Source organism: Zeus faber (assembly GCF_960531495.2).
Source record: "Zeus faber genome assembly, chromosome: 5".
NCBI classification, from domain to species: Eukaryota; Metazoa; Chordata; class Actinopteri; order Zeiformes; family Zeidae; genus Zeus; species Zeus faber.
Genome location: NC_137192.1, coordinates 31,706,785 through 31,725,229, shown reverse-complemented (window position 1 = coordinate 31,725,229; position 18,445 = coordinate 31,706,785). Strand labels below are relative to the sequence as shown.

The 18,445-nt window shown below is 44.9% G+C and overlaps 1 protein-coding gene across 3 annotated transcripts; it reads right to left on the bottom strand.

Annotated features, from left to right (window-relative positions):
- Positions 1 to 108: 108 nt before the first annotated feature.
- Positions 109 to 14,895, bottom strand: LOC307230017 (transmembrane protein 198-like). 3 transcript variants are annotated; one of them, XM_080000185.1, is made up of 5 exons: positions 14,537 to 14,895; positions 3,149 to 3,404; positions 2,105 to 2,680; positions 1,432 to 1,580; positions 109 to 1,288 (listed from the first exon to the last, which is right to left on the bottom strand). In XM_080000185.1, the coding sequence occupies exons 2-5, from the start codon at positions 3,381 to 3,383 to the stop codon at positions 1,139 to 1,141; spliced, it is 1,110 nt and encodes a 369-aa protein (XP_079856311.1). In that variant the 5' UTR covers positions 3,384 to 3,404; positions 14,537 to 14,895; the 3' UTR covers positions 109 to 1,138. The 3 variants fall into 3 exon arrangements, with proteins under 3 accessions (XP_079856311.1, XP_079856313.1, XP_079856312.1); XM_080000187.1 differs by having other exon boundaries at positions 1,503 to 1,580; XM_080000186.1 differs by lacking the exon at positions 14,537 to 14,895 and adding an exon at positions 6,886 to 6,964.
- Positions 14,896 to 18,445: the final 3,550 nt, after the last annotated feature.

Sequence of the window (18,445 nt, the reverse complement as noted above, 5' to 3'; positions counted from 1 at the left end):
ACATTGTCACTATGACACTTAATGCAAATCACGCCCAGGTCTTGCCAGGCTGGTCATGCATTGTCATGCACTGGGAATGACAGTGAAAAACCTTGAAATTACCATGGCAACCCCAACAAACTCCAAGTAGGAAGTCCTCCCTGCAGACGCCTTGGCTTTAAGAGCAGGCTGCTGCGAGACGCCAGACGGGATGCTCCGTCGCCCACGGGGACAAACTAACAAGTGAAACTTTTTTGTACGAAAAAGATTTATTTCTCTTGAAATGTCTTCAAATTTCTATTAACAATTCTGTACAGAATAGTGTAAGAAAAGAATATTGTCCTTGAACGATAATTCAAGGAAATAAAACACCTAATAATTATTAAAAACCTTTTAACAATTTAACAGCAAAATGTTTTGTTTTTCATCATTGTAATATATATATTTACATTATGACTTACCGCCTGGTCATAATATAAATTAACAGTTTCAAATACTCCAGGGATATACGTTGATCTAACAGTCTAAAAACAAAACAGAAAAACAGCTTTTCCTATTCAAAATCCCAAATCCACATTGCAAAGTTTAAAGAGTTGACCGTATTAAAATGCTGATAAAATAAAATGAATTGTTAAAAGCTCGATCATGGAGCTCTACAAAATACAGGCTCTCTTTCAATTTACATTATTTACTTTTTTAATAAAAATTCAATCCATTTATCCATCTCTCTGTCTACATGTCATTAAATTCAGAATTCCTTCCTAGTTGTACAACATCTAAAAAAAAAATAATAATAAAATAACAGATACCTTCTGGGAACGTACAATACACACACACATAACTAGAGAAATGTCCACAATAACACTTTACAAAAGTGGCAAAAAAAACATTGTAAATCACATTAACCTCTGTTCTAACGTGCGTGTTATCACATGATTTGTTTCTTCAAAGCCCGTTTTCAGGAAATAACAGCTTGAATTTATTCAAGAAAACCAGACCCAGAAAACCACTTTGTTAGTATCTATCTTTAGTGTTATTACCCCTCTTCTCCCTCTCTGTCTCTCTGAGATTCAGTGGTTGTAAAATGTAAAACGTGTCTTCTGTCCTTCCCGTCACGATCGGCTCCACGCGAGGAGGAGGACGAGGGTCTCAGCGTCCCTCACACCCTGACGACGGGCGTGGTGGCCGTGAGCGGCACGGTGGAGCCCGTCTCGTAGTCAAAGTCGATGGTGGTGTGGGTGGTGGTGCCCGCGCTGCTAAGGGAGGTGCCTGTGCCCGTCTGTCTGTCCCGTAGACTTTGCAGGTAGCTCTGGAGGAGGGAAAACACAAAATAGGAAAAAAGAAGAGAAGAGAAGAGAATGTAAATGTTTGCACTGGGTTGGTCGGGGTTGCTTCAGGCGTGAAAGTGGGAGTGATGTGGAATCAGTCAGTGCACTGCTAGGTGAAACTGACCGGTGCCAGCAGGTCCCCAGCATAGCGCTTGACGGGGGTGGGTTTGCGGCGGTACGTGCCTTCCTGCCCACCTGTCTGCTGTCGCTTCTTGGCATCCTTCTCCCGGATCCGCATCAGCTGGACGCGCTTCTGTCTGCGGCTGATGATGACTACGAAGGAGGAGGAGGAGAGGGGGCGGGGGAAACAGAGGGGGGGGGGGGGGGGGGATTTAGGGGCCGCTCTCGCCGAAAAGTCAAGACTTCAAGGGAGTCGGCGAGTCAAGTTTCTTTGTATAAACCTTTGGTATCACAGTTGGTGTCAATGGTCTTTATGGGACGAATTCCAAAAGGTGCTTTCATGGACTCGTCGACCCCAGAACTAAAGGAATAAAACCTTGAGACCCGACCTTCCTGGGGGCCTTGGTGAGCAATAGTGCTCAATAGACAGATATATGTGGGGTGCTAGTTGTCATGCAGTAAGTAAGTGAAAAGATATAGTAGCCATAAAGTCAGCTGGCATAAAACAAATAGAACACAGTGGAGGTCAACAAGACATCTGTCGTAATAATAGTGCTGCCTCTGTCAACGCGGGGTTTAGTCGTAGCGCTGGTGGTCAGGGTGCTCATGGCGCATTGGTTTCATACCGGCTATTTCGATACTATTCAAAACGCAGACTGCCAGTATTTCTCGCTCACCCTCCGTGTGAGAGAAGCTTTCATCTGTAAACTTCCACTGGACCAGCGCTCCCATGATGCTGAGTATGGGCCACACCCCCAGGATGACCCAGCTGTACCAGCACAGCGGCGGCCCGGGCACCAGACGCAGGCATTCGTAGATGTGCGAGGCCAACGCCAGGATCTCCACAAAGTAGTCGGCGCACACCGTCATGATGGCGGCCCCGAACACGGCGGTGGAGAGCATGGTGAACAGCTTCTGCCACTGCAGCGTGAGCACGGCGAACAGCATCCCCGAGCCCAGCAGCGTGCCCAGCGGCACCCACACCGTGGTCGGGGTGTAGAACTGGTGGGCCACCAGCAGGGCGGCGAGCGCCAGCAGCAGCCCCAGCAGGAGGCCGGTCATGAAGAGGCCCACGCTCCGCACCAGCATGGTGACCAGGCCGCACAGGAGGCCGATGCCCAGGCCGATGCCGGCGCTGGCCTCCACGCTGAGCTGCGTGTCCAAAACGCGCTCCTTGTGGCACAGCAGGAAGATGATGACGGAGCCGAACATGAGGCCCGACAGGAACATGACGGCCTTGAAACAGCGGTAACCTGGAGGGAGCGGAGGAGGTCCATGTTGTGGTGAAAGAGTGGTGAGAAGACCTTGAATAAGCAGCTATCCAGCCGCACATCACTGTGCTGTTTACACTTCATTCAAATTGAGACGTCTATAGACTACAGTATAATACGGTATAATATATTGTAGTGCACTCATCCTATAATTTTTCATGAACCTTTTTCATGGTTTATTTAACATATTCTGATTCTGATTCTGATATTGTATGATCTGCCACGTTAAGGTGTGTCTCACATGACCGAGCAGCACACTTAAAACAGTGCAATGAAAGGAACAAACCAAACCTAACAAACCAACCTGAACGAACTGATCAAATGAGTAAATATAGAGTTGCATGATGGGCACATGATGTGTTTCGATAGGATACTGGAAGGAACTGTAATATTTTGGCACGCGAGATGTCATGCGCTCCGGAGGTCAGCGGGGGAGGCGGCTGTTCTCACCAAAGAAACAGTAGATGATACCAAACAGGCAGCACATGGAGCAGATGACGGCAGGGATGATCTCATACTTCCTCTCGATCTCCAAGCTGCAGGCGTCGACGTCGGCCACGCCCGCCCCGGCCCCGTCAGAACCCGGCTCACTGGGATCTGCCATTCCGGCCGCGTCAGGTGGCTTGGGGAGAACGTTCGAGTCGGGAACAACGAGGTGCGACGGCTGGACGGTGTTATCTGACATCCATCGGAGCAGCGTGGGTGACTGCGAAGAGAAGAGACGACAGGGAGCCGGGATAAGTCATAGATCCCCGATGTACACAACAATGACCATGACCTTAACACAATTTAAGAGTATTTAAAGAGGTAATCCGTAACATTACTTTGTTAAAAAATGCTGGCGTGTCGATATTTCCCCATGCTTATTGAGTTGGCACTTCATAAGAAACAACCATTCAATGTACTCGTGTTATGCATGCGCTCCTCTATAGGCTGGGCGTGCACAAAGTGAAAGGCATCCCTGGTGGATCTGAAACAGCAGCGTAGCTCGTCCTGCTCGGCAAACTCTTGATATCTGGAAATATTCAGCAAAAAGAACCGCACCCTCGGATAAAAAAATAAATAAATAAATCCCCTAATCGATCAGAAGAAGACAAAAGAAAAGAAAGAGAGCTCGTGTCTGCGAGCGAAGACGAGGGCAACAATGGATATCAAGAAAAAACAAACAAAACTGGAATGGCACTCTGGGTAATCCACCCAACACAAACGGTTGTATGGATCGCCACTTCAAGCCACTGAAATGATAATGTCAAACACGCCACCTCCACTGGTTCTGCTTCTGTCAGAAAGAATCGCTTTCCACAAAAGTAAGGAAGCAAGAAATGAAGACGAAGAAGAAATAAACCGCCGTGGTTTAAGAAAAGCGTGTGAATAGTTGTGTTTGTGAGCATCAAAATCAAAACCAGCACCCCTTCCACCAGGCCTCAACACACTACCTGTGGCTGTCAAACCTCGGCGCCCTCCCCGGCGTTTTTTTTTCTCTCCCCACTCCTTCCCCCAGACCGCGAGGGAAGTGCGAAATCTTCATGCCAACTGTGACTTCTCCATAGTTACTCTGTATGTGCGGCTGTCACACACCTACGCCCGCGCAGCGTTGTACACAGAGCCACATTCTCCGGGGTTTCTATGGACGTAGACAAAACAGTCCGACACACCGCGAGACGGCGACGGCTCGCCTTTCACACGGGGGCCGCCGTCGGTCCCAGGATTGAGGGAGATCGATTTTAGCTCTCAATACAATTGTGATGCCATCTAGTTAACACATTATCGGTCTACAATAGACGGCTGTGGAAAGGTGGAGTTGTTTTTCACGCTGTAGATTTAAACCCTATTATTCTAACCGTATTATTCTTTGTTTTCATATCAGACATGTCGTATCTGATTGCGTGGAAGTGTGGGATAAATGTGTGAGAGGTTAAGCTCGTCCACCCTGAGCCCCCGGCCCCACCACCACCACCCCCGGGGGGTGGTGGTGGTGGGGCCGGGGGCTCAGGGTGGACTGGAAAGCCTCCGTCATGATCTCATCTGAGTTCCTCTCAGATTACAGCTAACTCACGTTTTTTCGACCCGGGAGAAACAGTCGGCTCGCTGGCTTTTCTCCTCATCCGCTCGCCAACAATCTTTCCCTTCTCTCCTTGTCATGCTCACTGGCGACCTTATCTCGAGGTTTTTTTTTTTTTTTTCTCTCTCTCTCTCTCACAACTCAGAAAGATTTCTGTGCCATAAACACGGGCTTTTGTTCAGAACGTAGGGTCCACTAAAGCTGTTATTTGTTCTTTGTTTCGGGAACACAGATACATATCACAACCTGGCCATTACTTTGCACGGAAAAAATTTGAGTCCATTGGAAAGTTCTCTCTTTTTTTACGAGTAGCTCTGTGTCATAGTAGTTCATAGAACCCGTCTCTCGAGCACCAGATTGATCCGGCTGGAGGCTAATTTGTTTTCCAAGGGAGAAACTAATGTGAAAAAATATCTTGAAACTGGTCATGTGACCTCACAGGTCCATTCTTTGGTCCAAACCGTAGAGACACCCTAAAAAGTATGAACCCTAGGAGTAAAAATAAATACTAAAAATGATGTAAACTAACATCACAAACTATAGCAGCACAAAACAAAGTGAACTCAAAGGAAGCAAAAATAAGTCTAAATTTAAACCCCACCAAAATTAGCACTGTTGGAAGGACATGTTTATGTAATCAAGACTACAGTATAATTTTCATCATAACTTCAGCCAATCCAAAACAAAGAGCCAAATTCTCTGCTGCCCCTAAGGCGGCCTTAAAAAGGACGCAGTTTGTACTGAGCGTGTTTCGTTGACTTTGGTTTTTCTTCCTCCCTGTGAGCGTAACCGTAGCCTGAGTATCATGTTTGGACGCCCCTCTGACGCCACCTGGTCGGGGTGAAAATGAAACACCTGTGCCTGGGCCAGCTGGGTTCATTTGGAAAGCTGCTCTGGGGGATAGAGGGACGATGTGTTTTCCCAGGGTGCACTTCCGATCAGGGTCCGCTGCCTGCGCTCTGCGCGTCTGTCAGCCCAACTTTTGTTACGTTGAGTTCGGGTCAACATTGAGTTTGAGTTGAGTTTGTTTCCTTGGACTTAAAATACACAACACAAATAGATGAAATATATCAAGTGTAGGTTATTGTAGGAGGTGTATATAGGAGGAGACATGCACGCGCGCGGGCGCGCACGCACGCACGCACGCACGCACGCACGCACGCACGCACACGTCAATGTAAAAATAATAACGTGGCAAATGCCATTGACATGCCATTAAATTCCATTTTTCCTTGCTGGCTGTTCTTTGGCACACAGTTTGTATATAACTATACATTTTCATTTTGTAGATTTCTACAAATGTTTGTTTCCTTTAGCTGTAATTACATCAGGATGATCACATCATTGAACTAAACCCCCGCTGTTACCAGTTAGCGAAAAGTTTCCATTTAAATGGGGAAGGCCTTTTCTATTGGGCACAATGGGAAGAGTGTTTTTTTTTTTACACCTCAATATACAGCAAATAAACCTTTATTAATAGCCAATAGCAATTTCTAAGTACAGATATTCTTAGTACTCGCAGTGGTTTTTGTAACTACAATGCACTTAAAATTGACCCTCAATTTGGTTACAGCCAAATCGCACTGTGCTTGTTTAAACAAGAGTCGATGTGGTTACTAGTGAAAGCAGTAGTTTAAGTTCTTTCAGTCATTAGTTCTGTAATCTATATTTTCAGAGAGGTCTGCGTGTGTGCCCCTCATGCTGCTGCTGAGTAAGTCACAGTGGTGTCCTGTGTCTGGCAGGCTTGGAAGTCCATGCTTCCCTCGGAGAATGGAGCCATTATGAGGCAAAACAAAGACGCTGAGGCCCACTCCATGACCTCTTTCTGGCACTGGGAGCAAGCCATGCTGGGTAAAAGGCCGACCGCCTAAAGATGGTGGAGTGCACTAAGGGGATGGAAAGGTTCTTAGTGTTTGCTTTGAGATAGATGCCAAGTCACTTTGGGAGAGTGTGTGAATGATGCACCGAGGGGTCTCATGCGAGAAGCGGAACCTTATATCTAAACAATCTGGCAAAAGACTTGACCCAAAATTGTTGTCACTGACTCACACTATTGCAATGTCTGACTAAATGCTTAAAATAAGGATAACGCAGAAGAAAACGAAATAGAAGTTACAATTCTTACTTTGTCGGTGCTTTGATGAATCAAAGGCTAAAGCAGCTTAATGTCCTCTATCTGCGTTGATAAAGCTTGTACAACTCCTAAAACAAAGCACACATTTAAGATGGTCTCCTACTCCTCTAAGCACCCACATTTCTGGGGTCAGAATAGCGGGGACTTTGGTCCTCAGCTGTTGACACATTGCTAAGGCAGACTACAAGTTCCCCACATAGCTAATTTGGGCGTGTTTGATCAAGGGGCTGGGTGTGTGTGATTCCAGTCAAGGCTTGGAGGGATGAATTGGCTTGATGTTCGGGGCCAGCTGAGTAGCCGAAAAACTTGCGATGGTATGTCCTGGCTGTCTGAAGACTGCTTGGGAGGCGGCCATGGTTTCTGCCTGACTATAAGTGATGCGGAGGGGCCTACAAACCACAGTTGCAGCCATAAATCAAGGCACCCTTGACTGAGCCTACAGCAAAAGGGCTGATCGAGGATGGACAAGAAAATGTATGGACGGCACCGACAAAATGGTCGGCTGATTATTTCAAATGCTTTTCCTGCTATACTAAAAAAATATAAAAATATGTTTGCTAAAGCCATTTTACATCTGCTCCCATCCTCGGAGGCAGTTTGCCACTCCAGAGCTTCCTCTCCATGACAGTGAGCTGAGGCCCAGCAGAGGAAGTGCAGCTCATCAGAACGTAGTGCGCTGCGACTGACCTTCCCTTTGGGCCCCGGGGCAGAGACAAGCAAAACGGATTCGGAACGGAGAGGCTTCCCTTCACTGCCTAACGGCAGGATCCCACTGGTTTCGAGGAACAAAACAGATGTTTTGTTCCTCGGACGGCTTTTTGCGGCATACTGTCACGTAGAACAAAAAAGCTATAGAAAACGAAAAGCTGATGAAGAAACCAACTCACCAACACCGGGACTAAACCCTGGCTCAGTACCACAGCCAGTAATGGTTCTCAAGCCAACACATTCAAAATAGTAAAAAAAAAAAAAGTTTGTCTAACATGTTCTTTATTAGCGTATATTGCTGGTTGTGTCTCGGCCATTGTTACAAGATTTTATGAAAGTCACAAAGTTTTATATTTAGCGTAAGAGTCCAATGTTGAGTCAATAGACACATACAGCCTCCTCATAGTTTCTTATTCCTGTCTGGAAAAATTATTATTAGAATTATGACAATTTCTGAAATTGGCATTACGCAGTAAATAATTCATTTGATGCCTTGAAATCCCAAGGATCCCGACATATTTTATTAGAACATCGGTTACATAAAATTGCGTTAATGGATGAGGCCAACAGAATTTTAAGCCGTTTTCTGCCGTATTGTTATGTAAATGGTTTAGAAAACACGTCAGTAGGAACCTGCACAACAATCCTGCCAAGTTCATTTGACTGGAAAATTAGGGTTTTCATTTGCAAAGTAGACCACCTTGTAGAAAAGAGAAGCGTACAGGATTTTAACACAATATCCACCATTTCTGTCATGACTACAATCAGATTATCACTATCAGTACTGTGTGAAACTCACACGTGTGAATAACACAACCTAGAAATGTCCTCAGTCACCTTTCAGCATTTAACTTTTCAGATACCTACTTTCACACAGCCACACCTGTTAACATGGGCATTTTTATGCATAAAATAATATTATAAAACAAAAGTACAGAGTTTAGCATTCACAGCAACAAATATACAAAATGGAGCGGAGAGAAGGTGTCTATAAAATGCTGTCTTGTTTCTATTTTATATTTCAAAACTATAACAATCAAACTATGTTTGGATCTATATTTGAATTCTTCATCGCAGAAACAGTGATGTTCTAGTAAAATATCTTCAAAACCCTGGCGACCGAGTCACACAAGATATAACCAAGGTTTCCCAGCCTGCCGCTCGTCCTTTAAGGTCGTGTGTGATCGAGAGCTACAGAAAGCGTCACTCCCATGACCGCAGCATGTCAAACTGTAACGTTTGACACCACGGAAAAATAACACGATGTAAACATTCTCTTTTCACCTGTTGCCCTTTCACACACACACAGAGCCTCCTCTGCTGCGGGTTCTCTATCGCTGGTTCCTGGGAAGACACAAACTAAGCGCAGCAGAGGGTTGGGCTCAGCATTTTGCGTTGGCTGAAGTGAGGAAATATAAATGAAGCCTTAGGTACAGCTGGTACAATTGTGATTCTTTGTTTAATACGTAATTTAATACGTGGGTGGTAAACGTAGTGAGGAGTTGTATTTCGCTGGAACATGTTGAACCTGTCAGCCGTTAGGATATATGACGTATGATATGGTGTCAGTTGCTCTACTGCATTTCAATGTGTTGATTTATTTTGAAGACATCTCGATTTAGTAAAATTGTAAAAATATGTTCCTGAATACCATCCTTAAATCGTACAGCAATACTTTTCGCCGTCCCAACATATCATTTGCTTCCACTTCAGCTGATACAGGGAATCGAATGTGTCCCTTGTAATATTTAGGGAGAGTGCACAACATGTATAAATGCGGTTTGAATGTACGACCAAAAGACGGTGGATCAGACAGAGGGGGACAAGCCAAAAGGGGTAGAGAGAGAGCAAGAGAGAGAGAGAGAGAGAGAGAGAGAGAGAGGAATGAAAGGACTCCCTAATATGGAGGAGCTTTGATAATAGCTGCAATTAGTATTCCTACACCAAGTTTGGGAATGACAAATTGTCTAGAGGGACAGAAGGTGGTAACAGAAACCTGCTCTTCAGTTTATTTCATCACATCGACAGCAACTCTATTCAAAGTAGTCTGACATTGACATATTAGCACTCAGACTTAACAGCTTGAACAGTTGACCTCGATATTTCAAGAGTGTTTAAAAACACTTTATTATAGCTACACAAATCCCAGATAAGACAAAAGAAAAATCACTTTGTCAAGACTGCAATCACTTTCAAGTGTCTTCATATTCTCAACATATTTCTCACTCTCTTTGGCCTCATAATCCCTTCGATTCATGCCTACCAAAGACTTTAGTCGGAACAATAGAGTCCTTTCAAATTAAGACTGTGGAGAGCTACTTACAGAAATGGCTGAGAAAAAAAAAAAAAAATACAGTCGTTTCAAGAACAGGGACACAATGAGTGTTTTCAAGAGAGTCACGTGTCTATGGTGCATGCGCGTGCATATATATACACACTGTGTATTTTATATAATATAACACACACACACACACACACACACACACACACACACACACACACACACACACACACACACACACACACACACACACACACACACACACACACACACACACACACACACACACACACACACACACACACACACACAAATAAAATGGCTAAAGCAAACTATAATCCAAACTTTCCTCAGCATCCCATCTCATACCCTGTATCCAAAACAGAGGAGAGGAGCCCTCACGCGGGGCTAAGTGCAGGGAGGAGCAGTGAGGGTCTGTGGTGGAGAGCAGCCTTCAGCGGGGGCTGTGGTCCAGTCTGGATGTCCCTGTTTGAGTGAGGGTGTGGACAACTACAGTATACACTTCTATCATATCCACCTAAAACAACAATCCTGCTGGTGGGCACTGGACAGCAGATGGGTGTAGTGATTTGGCAAAAAAACCTGACGAGTCTTCCTGTTGCCATTATTACCCTCACACTAATCAAAATTTTTCATGAATTCAAACTGATTTGCTTCGTACAAAGGGCGTCTTTGTACAAGGCTGAGTTAAACAAATGTAATAAAACCGAGGCTGCCGAGTAAAAAGAGGGAACATGTAACTGGTGGTCCCACCGTCAGCGATGGTGTTTGTGGAGGGCTGAGGCGGTACAAACCCCCCACAAGGTTTCTATATCCGTCTTTGGCACTTCCAGGTCAGCTCTGTCATTTTCGGCAGCACAGTGGCTGAGAGCAGTTATCCAGCTCTGTTAGTCGCTTTCCAGTCTATAATAATTGTACCTCCTACAAGGCTTTCCCAAGCCTAAAATACCCCATATGTGCTTCATTTTCAAAGACATCTTCTTAACTCCCTCTCTGCTGTGAAAAGAAGAACACGCCATAACCAATGTTTTAAGCGCTATAAGTAGTCCATGAATGAGTGTTCATGTTACTCCACATCTTTAAAACCACTTGTTTGGGTCCTTGTGTGGTTGCACTGTAACAATGGGGTTCTCTTACTGAAATAAACTCCAATTTCACATCCTATCTCTGGATCTACCTTTCTCCCCCAAATAAGAATTTTCTTTTAAAATCTTGGTTTGAAAAAGTAATGCACAGCCACGATGTCTTTTGGGAGAAAGAGAATGTTATCGCCAATGCCCGTAATCAGATCATGCAAAACAATACTTTTCTTATCCTGTTGTCAAGTAATACATCTCCAAATGAGATGGCGAGTGTGTATTACGTTGACACGCAAAGACAATTCAGTTGCTCCTCTGGGACTAAATCAGAAGCTATGAGGCCGTCAGACCAAGCAGGAATTTAGATCTATTGACCTTTGAAGACATCAGAGGTTGACGGACTCAGATAGTCATTGTAAGAATGCATTCGCCTGTGTGTTGGGCTCTAATGTCAATACTTCTCATCAATAAAGTATTACTCAATAACAAAAGAATAACAAAAGGAAAAACAAACCGTTGAACCTTCCCCACTTGCACTGAAGGCTGTAAATCTACAGGCAATGTTCCGTATTGGCGTCATGTGGGAATCGGAGTTCCGTAACTTTCCCCACTTCCGAAGCGGTATAATTTCCGGGAAAATGCTGATACAGCAGTGAATGGAAGTGCGTGGGAATGGAAGCAGTAACATTGCCGTAAAGAAGGGGTGGAGCGGAATCCCAATAAAGCACAAATATTGGGTTTTTAAGAATATTTATGCTGTACAAATATTAAAAAAAAAAATTGTACGTTTTCGCAAAGAAAGAATAGCGTTCGTAAAAATGGCGAGTCCGATCCGAACCGTGGCGCTCGGCCGCAAAGATGAGAAACTGAAAGACGTCCGGTCTCTACGGAGACAGGTCTTTATATTCTTAAATCCTATTCTTTTTCTAATTAAAAATGCCACTCAGATCCTAGACGTGTGTTTTACAGTTAGGGGCGCGGTGCGGGGACATCAGACACAAGCGCGTCGCTCGCCCTGCCGGCTGCACCGCAGCGTGAAGCTGGAGAGGGAGCGAGCGGACAGGGAGAGGGGGAACAGGTAGAGAACGTTCCTTCTCCTGAGGCAGAGTGTGTAGGACAAGTTTAAGATGATAACATTGATTTAATAACTTTGGGGTTATGGTTTTTGTGTCTGGGGACGGGGGCTCTGTCAGCGGATGGAATCGAGGGAGATGGAGCGAATTGCTGGTCTAAAAACGAAGTATATTCTGTTGTTTAGTCTCACGTGACACCTCTCGCACGAGCATTACGTACTGTATCCTAACAGTCATCTGGTGGGAACAGGCTCCATGAGGAACTTTTCCGTAAAGGAGGCCAATGTGGGAATGACTACCTACTGCCTTTGGCAGGTTTTTTTAATCCAGCAATATTACAGATTCTATGTGGGAGGCTACTCGTGTACTTTTTGTTAGTCTTTTGCATGTGGGATCATTTACAGAAATGGGTTATTAACTTGTACTATTTGGTGAACAATCAAGTGTTTCTATCACACAAAACAATCCAAGGTTAAGCAGAAAAAGTTAATGGGAACGTTACGGAAGTGCACATGGATCAAAGTCCTGAGACAGACTTAAGGCAACTCTGTGAAAACTCCTGACGTGGACACCGAGAGGGGACAGAGAAGTATCTAAAGCAACATGCATACATTAAATACAAAATGCTGATCTGTGGTCTGCTGGACTGGAATCGGATATTGGATATAAAAGAGTATTTTAACTATTGTATTTGAGAATATGCCCGATAAAAAAAAGGTTTAAGATTTCAGATATAAGAGAAACTTAATTTCCTTTTTTTAAAAGTAGTCTCCAATGTAGAAAAATGACTTTATATCAATTAGAATGTTCATATGACCCCACGACAGTAAAAGTGATTAGTCGATTAGTCCTACCAGAGAATGACATGTCTCCCCGGGGCAAAAACAGACAGGTTGATCTGCACAAAACAACTACGTATACACGACCCTATACCACATTTTTACTACTAATACCAATCTAATCAATACAGATCGCATCCATGACCTTTACTGAATAGTATAGACTTAGTCTGGTATCCATGCTCTGGCTTCAGTGTCAGCTGGATGAAGAATAACTACAGTAGTGTTATCCCAAAACAGTCTTGGCGAAAGCCACTAGGCTTGAAAGTGTTTAGAAATATGTATACTGTGTACACTCTGTAAGCAATAACTGTACTGTTGATAATAAGCAACGCATAAGTGCATTGCAGGTTCGGTAACTGTAAAGGAAACATTAAAAAACAGACAGTGAACTGCAACCGGCTCGCTCCCAACAAACCCTTCCTTCTACTTTTCACAAAAGCAGGGATGGGTTTCCTCTGCGTTTTCAGAGGGACGAAACCATCTGGCACGGGCTACCAGGCCAGCTCTGGGAGTCGCTGTGTGAGGGGTGTAACTACAGACTGAGACCTGGAGCCTGTCATCGCAAAGAAAGACCTAAACACGCTCCCACTCTGGAACACACAGTATAGCCTCAAGTACGAGGTTTCCATGGGCCATGAAGATTGTGAAGGGAGATATAATAGTAGTAGTAGTAATAATAGTTATAGTAACAGTAATAATTTATTGTTTCTCAATACAACCCCATGGAAACATGTACCATTATTATCCTTTTTTTTAATTAATAATGTAATAATTATAAAGATAAGAACAATAATACATATTTTGATAGTCTTGTTGCTCTACATTTTTTTATTTGTATTATTATTTTAAAAACAATAACAACAATAATAATAATAATAATAATAATACAAATTTATATACGCCATGTGTGATGAAGATTGTGAAGTGAAATGAATAATAAAAAAAACATTTCTATATATCGAGCAGCAAAGAAGGGGAGGGGGATCCATCAATCTACTTTTACACGAAGCCTTCGAGTGTTAAGCTGAATCACCGCACACTGACATCTTGACGCGTCTAAAAGTCCAGATAAGACGAGATAAGGGAAGATAAAAACTTTATTAATGGGAGGGACGGGGGGTGAACCAACCAGTAACAGAATAATGCACATGGCTGCGGGTGGTTGTTTCTGTGAACTGAATATTATTATTATTATTATTATTATTATGGTTCTATTATTATTCTATTTTTTCATTATTATCTTCTCTCCAGAAGCTCCGAGCGAAACTAAATTGCCTCCATATGTTTCCTATGTGATGTAGCTAGGAAGTAGCCCGGTGCCACGTTGTTTATCACAAAGACTTCCACCAGAAGAGACACAACGTCGTCCCGGTGTTTAGCTGGGATTAGTTCAACCGCCATGAATAAAACATGCGAGTAAACAACACGACTTGTTGTTTACTTTGGTGTAAATGCCCAAACCGCCATGGCCGCTGTCATTCAACACACAGCGCGGAGCGGGTTAGCGGGCTTCGGACGGGAGAGCGCGCTTGTTTCGGCGAATTAGAGGCAAAGTTTGGTGCCTTCGACGCTAAAACTTTCGTCTCGCCTGGTTGTGTGTTGGTGGCGCTGCGTTGCGTTTCCCCGGTGAGAACTCACCGTCAGCCGCGTGTGGCCGTTACAGCGTCCGTCCTGCGCCGGACAAACAGGGCAGCGGCCGTCACACGGACGCGGCGGCGGGCGGCTTCCAGGGAGAACTGGTTTGGGTCCAAAAAGCTGTGGAAAGCCGCGGTCAGAACGGCGATAACGACATTAAAAAAAAAAAATCTAAAAATAAAAAAGGAAAGATGTACGAAAGGCGTCGAAAAGGCGGAGCAGTTAGAAATGAAGTAAAAAAAAAAAAGAGAGAGAAGCTAAAAAGCAGGAATGTTGTGAGTGGACGCTGCTGTCGTTGGTTTTTCAGTTGGATTTGCACAGGACGCGGCGCCGCTCACAGCGGCTGAGGAAGCTGCAACAAGTTCTACTTCTCCCTCCCTTTTACTCCCCCTCCTCCCTTTTACTCCCTTCCCTCTCTCCCCCCTCCCTTATTACGCGCTCACTCCCTGTCCCTCCCTCTCCCCCACCCCCCCATTTTACTCCCTCATCCCTTCCTCTCTCTCTCCCCCCCTCTCCCTCCTCCCTTTTACTCCCTTCCCTCTCTCCCCCTTTTACCCTCTCCCCCCCTCCTTTATTACGCCCTCACTCCCTGTCCCTACCTCTCCCTCCCTATTACCCCTCTCTCCCCCTCCCTCCCATCCTTTTACTCCCTCACTCTGCCCCTCCCCCCTTTTACTCCCTTCCCTCTCTCCCCCTTTTAACCTCTCCCCCCCTCCCTTATTACGCCCTCACTCCCTGTCCCTACCTCTCCCTCCCTATTACCCCTCTCTCCCCCTCCCTCCCATCCTTTTACTCCCTCACTCTGCCCCTCCCCCCTTTTATTCCCTTCCCTCTCTCCCCCTTTTAACCTCTCCCCCCCTCCCTTAATACGCCCTCACTCCCTGTCCCTACCTCTCCCTCCCTATTCCTACCTCCCCCCCATTACCCCTCTCTCCCTCTCCCTCCCATCCTTTTACCCTCTTTTTCTCCCACCCTCCCTTTTACTCCCTCACTCTGCCCCTCCCCTCTTTTACTCCCTCCCTCCCTGTCCCTCCCTCTCCCCCCTATTTTACTCCCTCATCCCTTCCTCTCTCTCCCTCCCTTTTACTCCACCGCTCTCCCACCCTCCCTTTTACTCCCTCACTCTGGCCCTCCCCCTTTTACTCCTTCACTCCCTGTCCCTCCCTCTCCCCCCACCCCCCCATTTTACTCCCCCCTTCCCTTTTACCCTCTCCCCTCCCTCTCCCTCCCTTTTACTCCCTCTCTCCCCCTTCCCTTTTACTCCCTTCCCTCTCTCCCCCTTAAACCCCCCCCTCCCTTATTACACCCTCACTCCCTGTCCCTACCTCTCCCCCCCTCCCCCTCCCTCCCATCCTTTTACTCCCTCACTCTGGCCCTCCCCCCTTTTACTCCCTCATCCCTTCCTCTCCCTTTTACTTTCTCCCCTCCCTCCCCCCTCCATTTTACTCCCTAACCCCCCACTCTCCCCTCTCCCTCACTCCCTGTCCCTTCCTTTTACTCCACCTCTCTCTCCCTTTTACCCTCTCCCTCCCTTCTTCCCTCCCTGTTACTCCACCTCTCTCCCCCTTTTTACACACACACATACACCTCTCCTCTCCCGTCCCATATCTTTTGAACAAACAGTATATATATACAGAATACATACATTGTATATATACAGTATAATATATTGTATATATACACAGTATATATTCTATATAAACAGTATACAATATTGTATATATATATACAGTATACAGATATTGTATCTATACAGTATATATTGTATAGATACAATATACAAATATTGTATATATATACACACACAGTATATCGATTTTGTATATTTAAGTATACAGATACTGTATATATACAGTATACATATATACAGTATACAAGTTAATTGTATAAATACAGAATAGATTTTGGATATAAACAGTATACAGATATTGTATACAGTATATAGATATTGTGTATATACAGTGTATAGGTATTGTATATTTAAGTATACAGATATTGTATATACACGGTATTTCTTCTCCTTTGGGCTGCTCCCGTTAGGGGTCGCCACCGCGGAGCATCCTCCACCCTGACACCAACCGCCTGCATGTCCTCCCTCAGCACATCCATCAAGCTTCTCTTTGGCTTCCTCTTTCCCTCTTGCCTGGCAGCTCCATCCTCATCCCTCCTACACACGTGTCCAAACCATCTCAATCTGGCCTCTCTCACTTTTCCACCAGAGTCCAACCTGAGCTGTCCCTCTAATGTACTCATTCTTAATCCTCTCCATCCTTGTCACTCCCACTGGAAATATATACAGTATTAGATATTGTATACAGTATATAGATATTGTATATATACAGTATATAGATATTAGCCCCACATGCCCATGACCCTGTCACCGGTTGTCCTTACTTGGACCACCTGTAGTAGGTAGTAACCACTGCATACCGGGAACACTCCACAAGACCTGTGGTTTTGGAGATGCTCTGACCCAGTCGTCTAGCATCACAATGTGCTCCTTGTCAAGTTGGCTCAGATCCTTACGCTTGACCATTTTTCCTGCTTCCAACACATCCACTTCAAGAACTGACTGTTCACTCGCTGATCAATGTTATTCACTTCACCTGTCACCGGTTTTAATGTTGTGAGTTGCACTCAGTTAAAAAGTGACCATGAAGAGCCCTGGACGCTGAGGACACCAGGTTCGCAAGATCAGTAAATTGTAAATCTCTTAAAACTTTTTTTTTTTGAGCTTCAGCTTTTACCTGAAGCTGCCGTTTTATTGTCCTGTGCTTTATTGATTGCTCTGTCTTGCATATTTGTGCTTTGCTCATATTCTGTTTTATCTGATGTTTAACTTTGCACATTTGGCTATCCACTGTCCAGTAAAGCACTTCATAACTTTGTTTTTAGAGATGCTATAAAAAGTTTATTATATTTTATTTACTTCTTACACTTTCACTAAGATATCTGTTTGGTTAATTACAGTAATAAAGGCATTGATAACAATGAATCAGTTAATTGTTGATTTTTTAAATGCAGAAAGATCTTTGATATTATTATTAATAATGCTCTATTTTCATTTGGGAAGGATATATTTGCTCTTGGTGCCCAGGCCCAAGCGGAGGATGTTATCACCCGGTCGGTCTTGGTAATTTCTTTCTCCACTTTGACACCAGATCAAAACCAGTTAGTCACGTAGCCTGTCGTAAACACCAACCCAAAATAAAACGCACAAAGGTTAAGATGCCCATCGTAAAGAATGTCTAAGGACGGCTGGATTTGTTTGTACACATTTCACAACGGAATTCAAGGCCGACTCCTCCCGTCAACCCTTCTTGGACGGATAAACAAGGCTCCCTCGCTCGTCGAGACGCCCGCCTGGAAATCGCTTTTAGATTTCAAAAGGTTTGAACAAGATTTAGGAACCGGCACACTTTGCATACATCTGTATTAGGACTCAGCGGGGACCCTTTCCAACCTGGTCAGGCGTGTTGGGGAAAGTCACTTTTTTTTTTTTGTGTCTAAACATGTCTTCTGGGACGCGCCGCCGACGGGCCCCGCTCTGGATCTCTAATCAACTCCTCCACGTATTTGCAAAGCGAGCGGCGACTCCTCAAACCGCACCCACCGACAAGCATCGGCGCGAGCGTGCCTCCACAGCCGCCCGTCAACTCGCGGATCCGCCTGAGATTTTTGTGGATGGGGGGGGTTGACCAGATGCTGTAACAGGAAGTCACTAACATAGCCCAGATGTGAGGACAAAAGAGAGCGCCGCCCCCCCCCACCACACGGGGAGGAAGGCAGGAGGCTGGAGGCATCCGACTGCACACATGAAAGGGTCACGAAAAAAAAAAAAAAAAAGAACTCTGATTAGACACCGTAGGCTTTTGTGCGCGATTTAGGTGCAGATTCCTTATCGGGTTATAC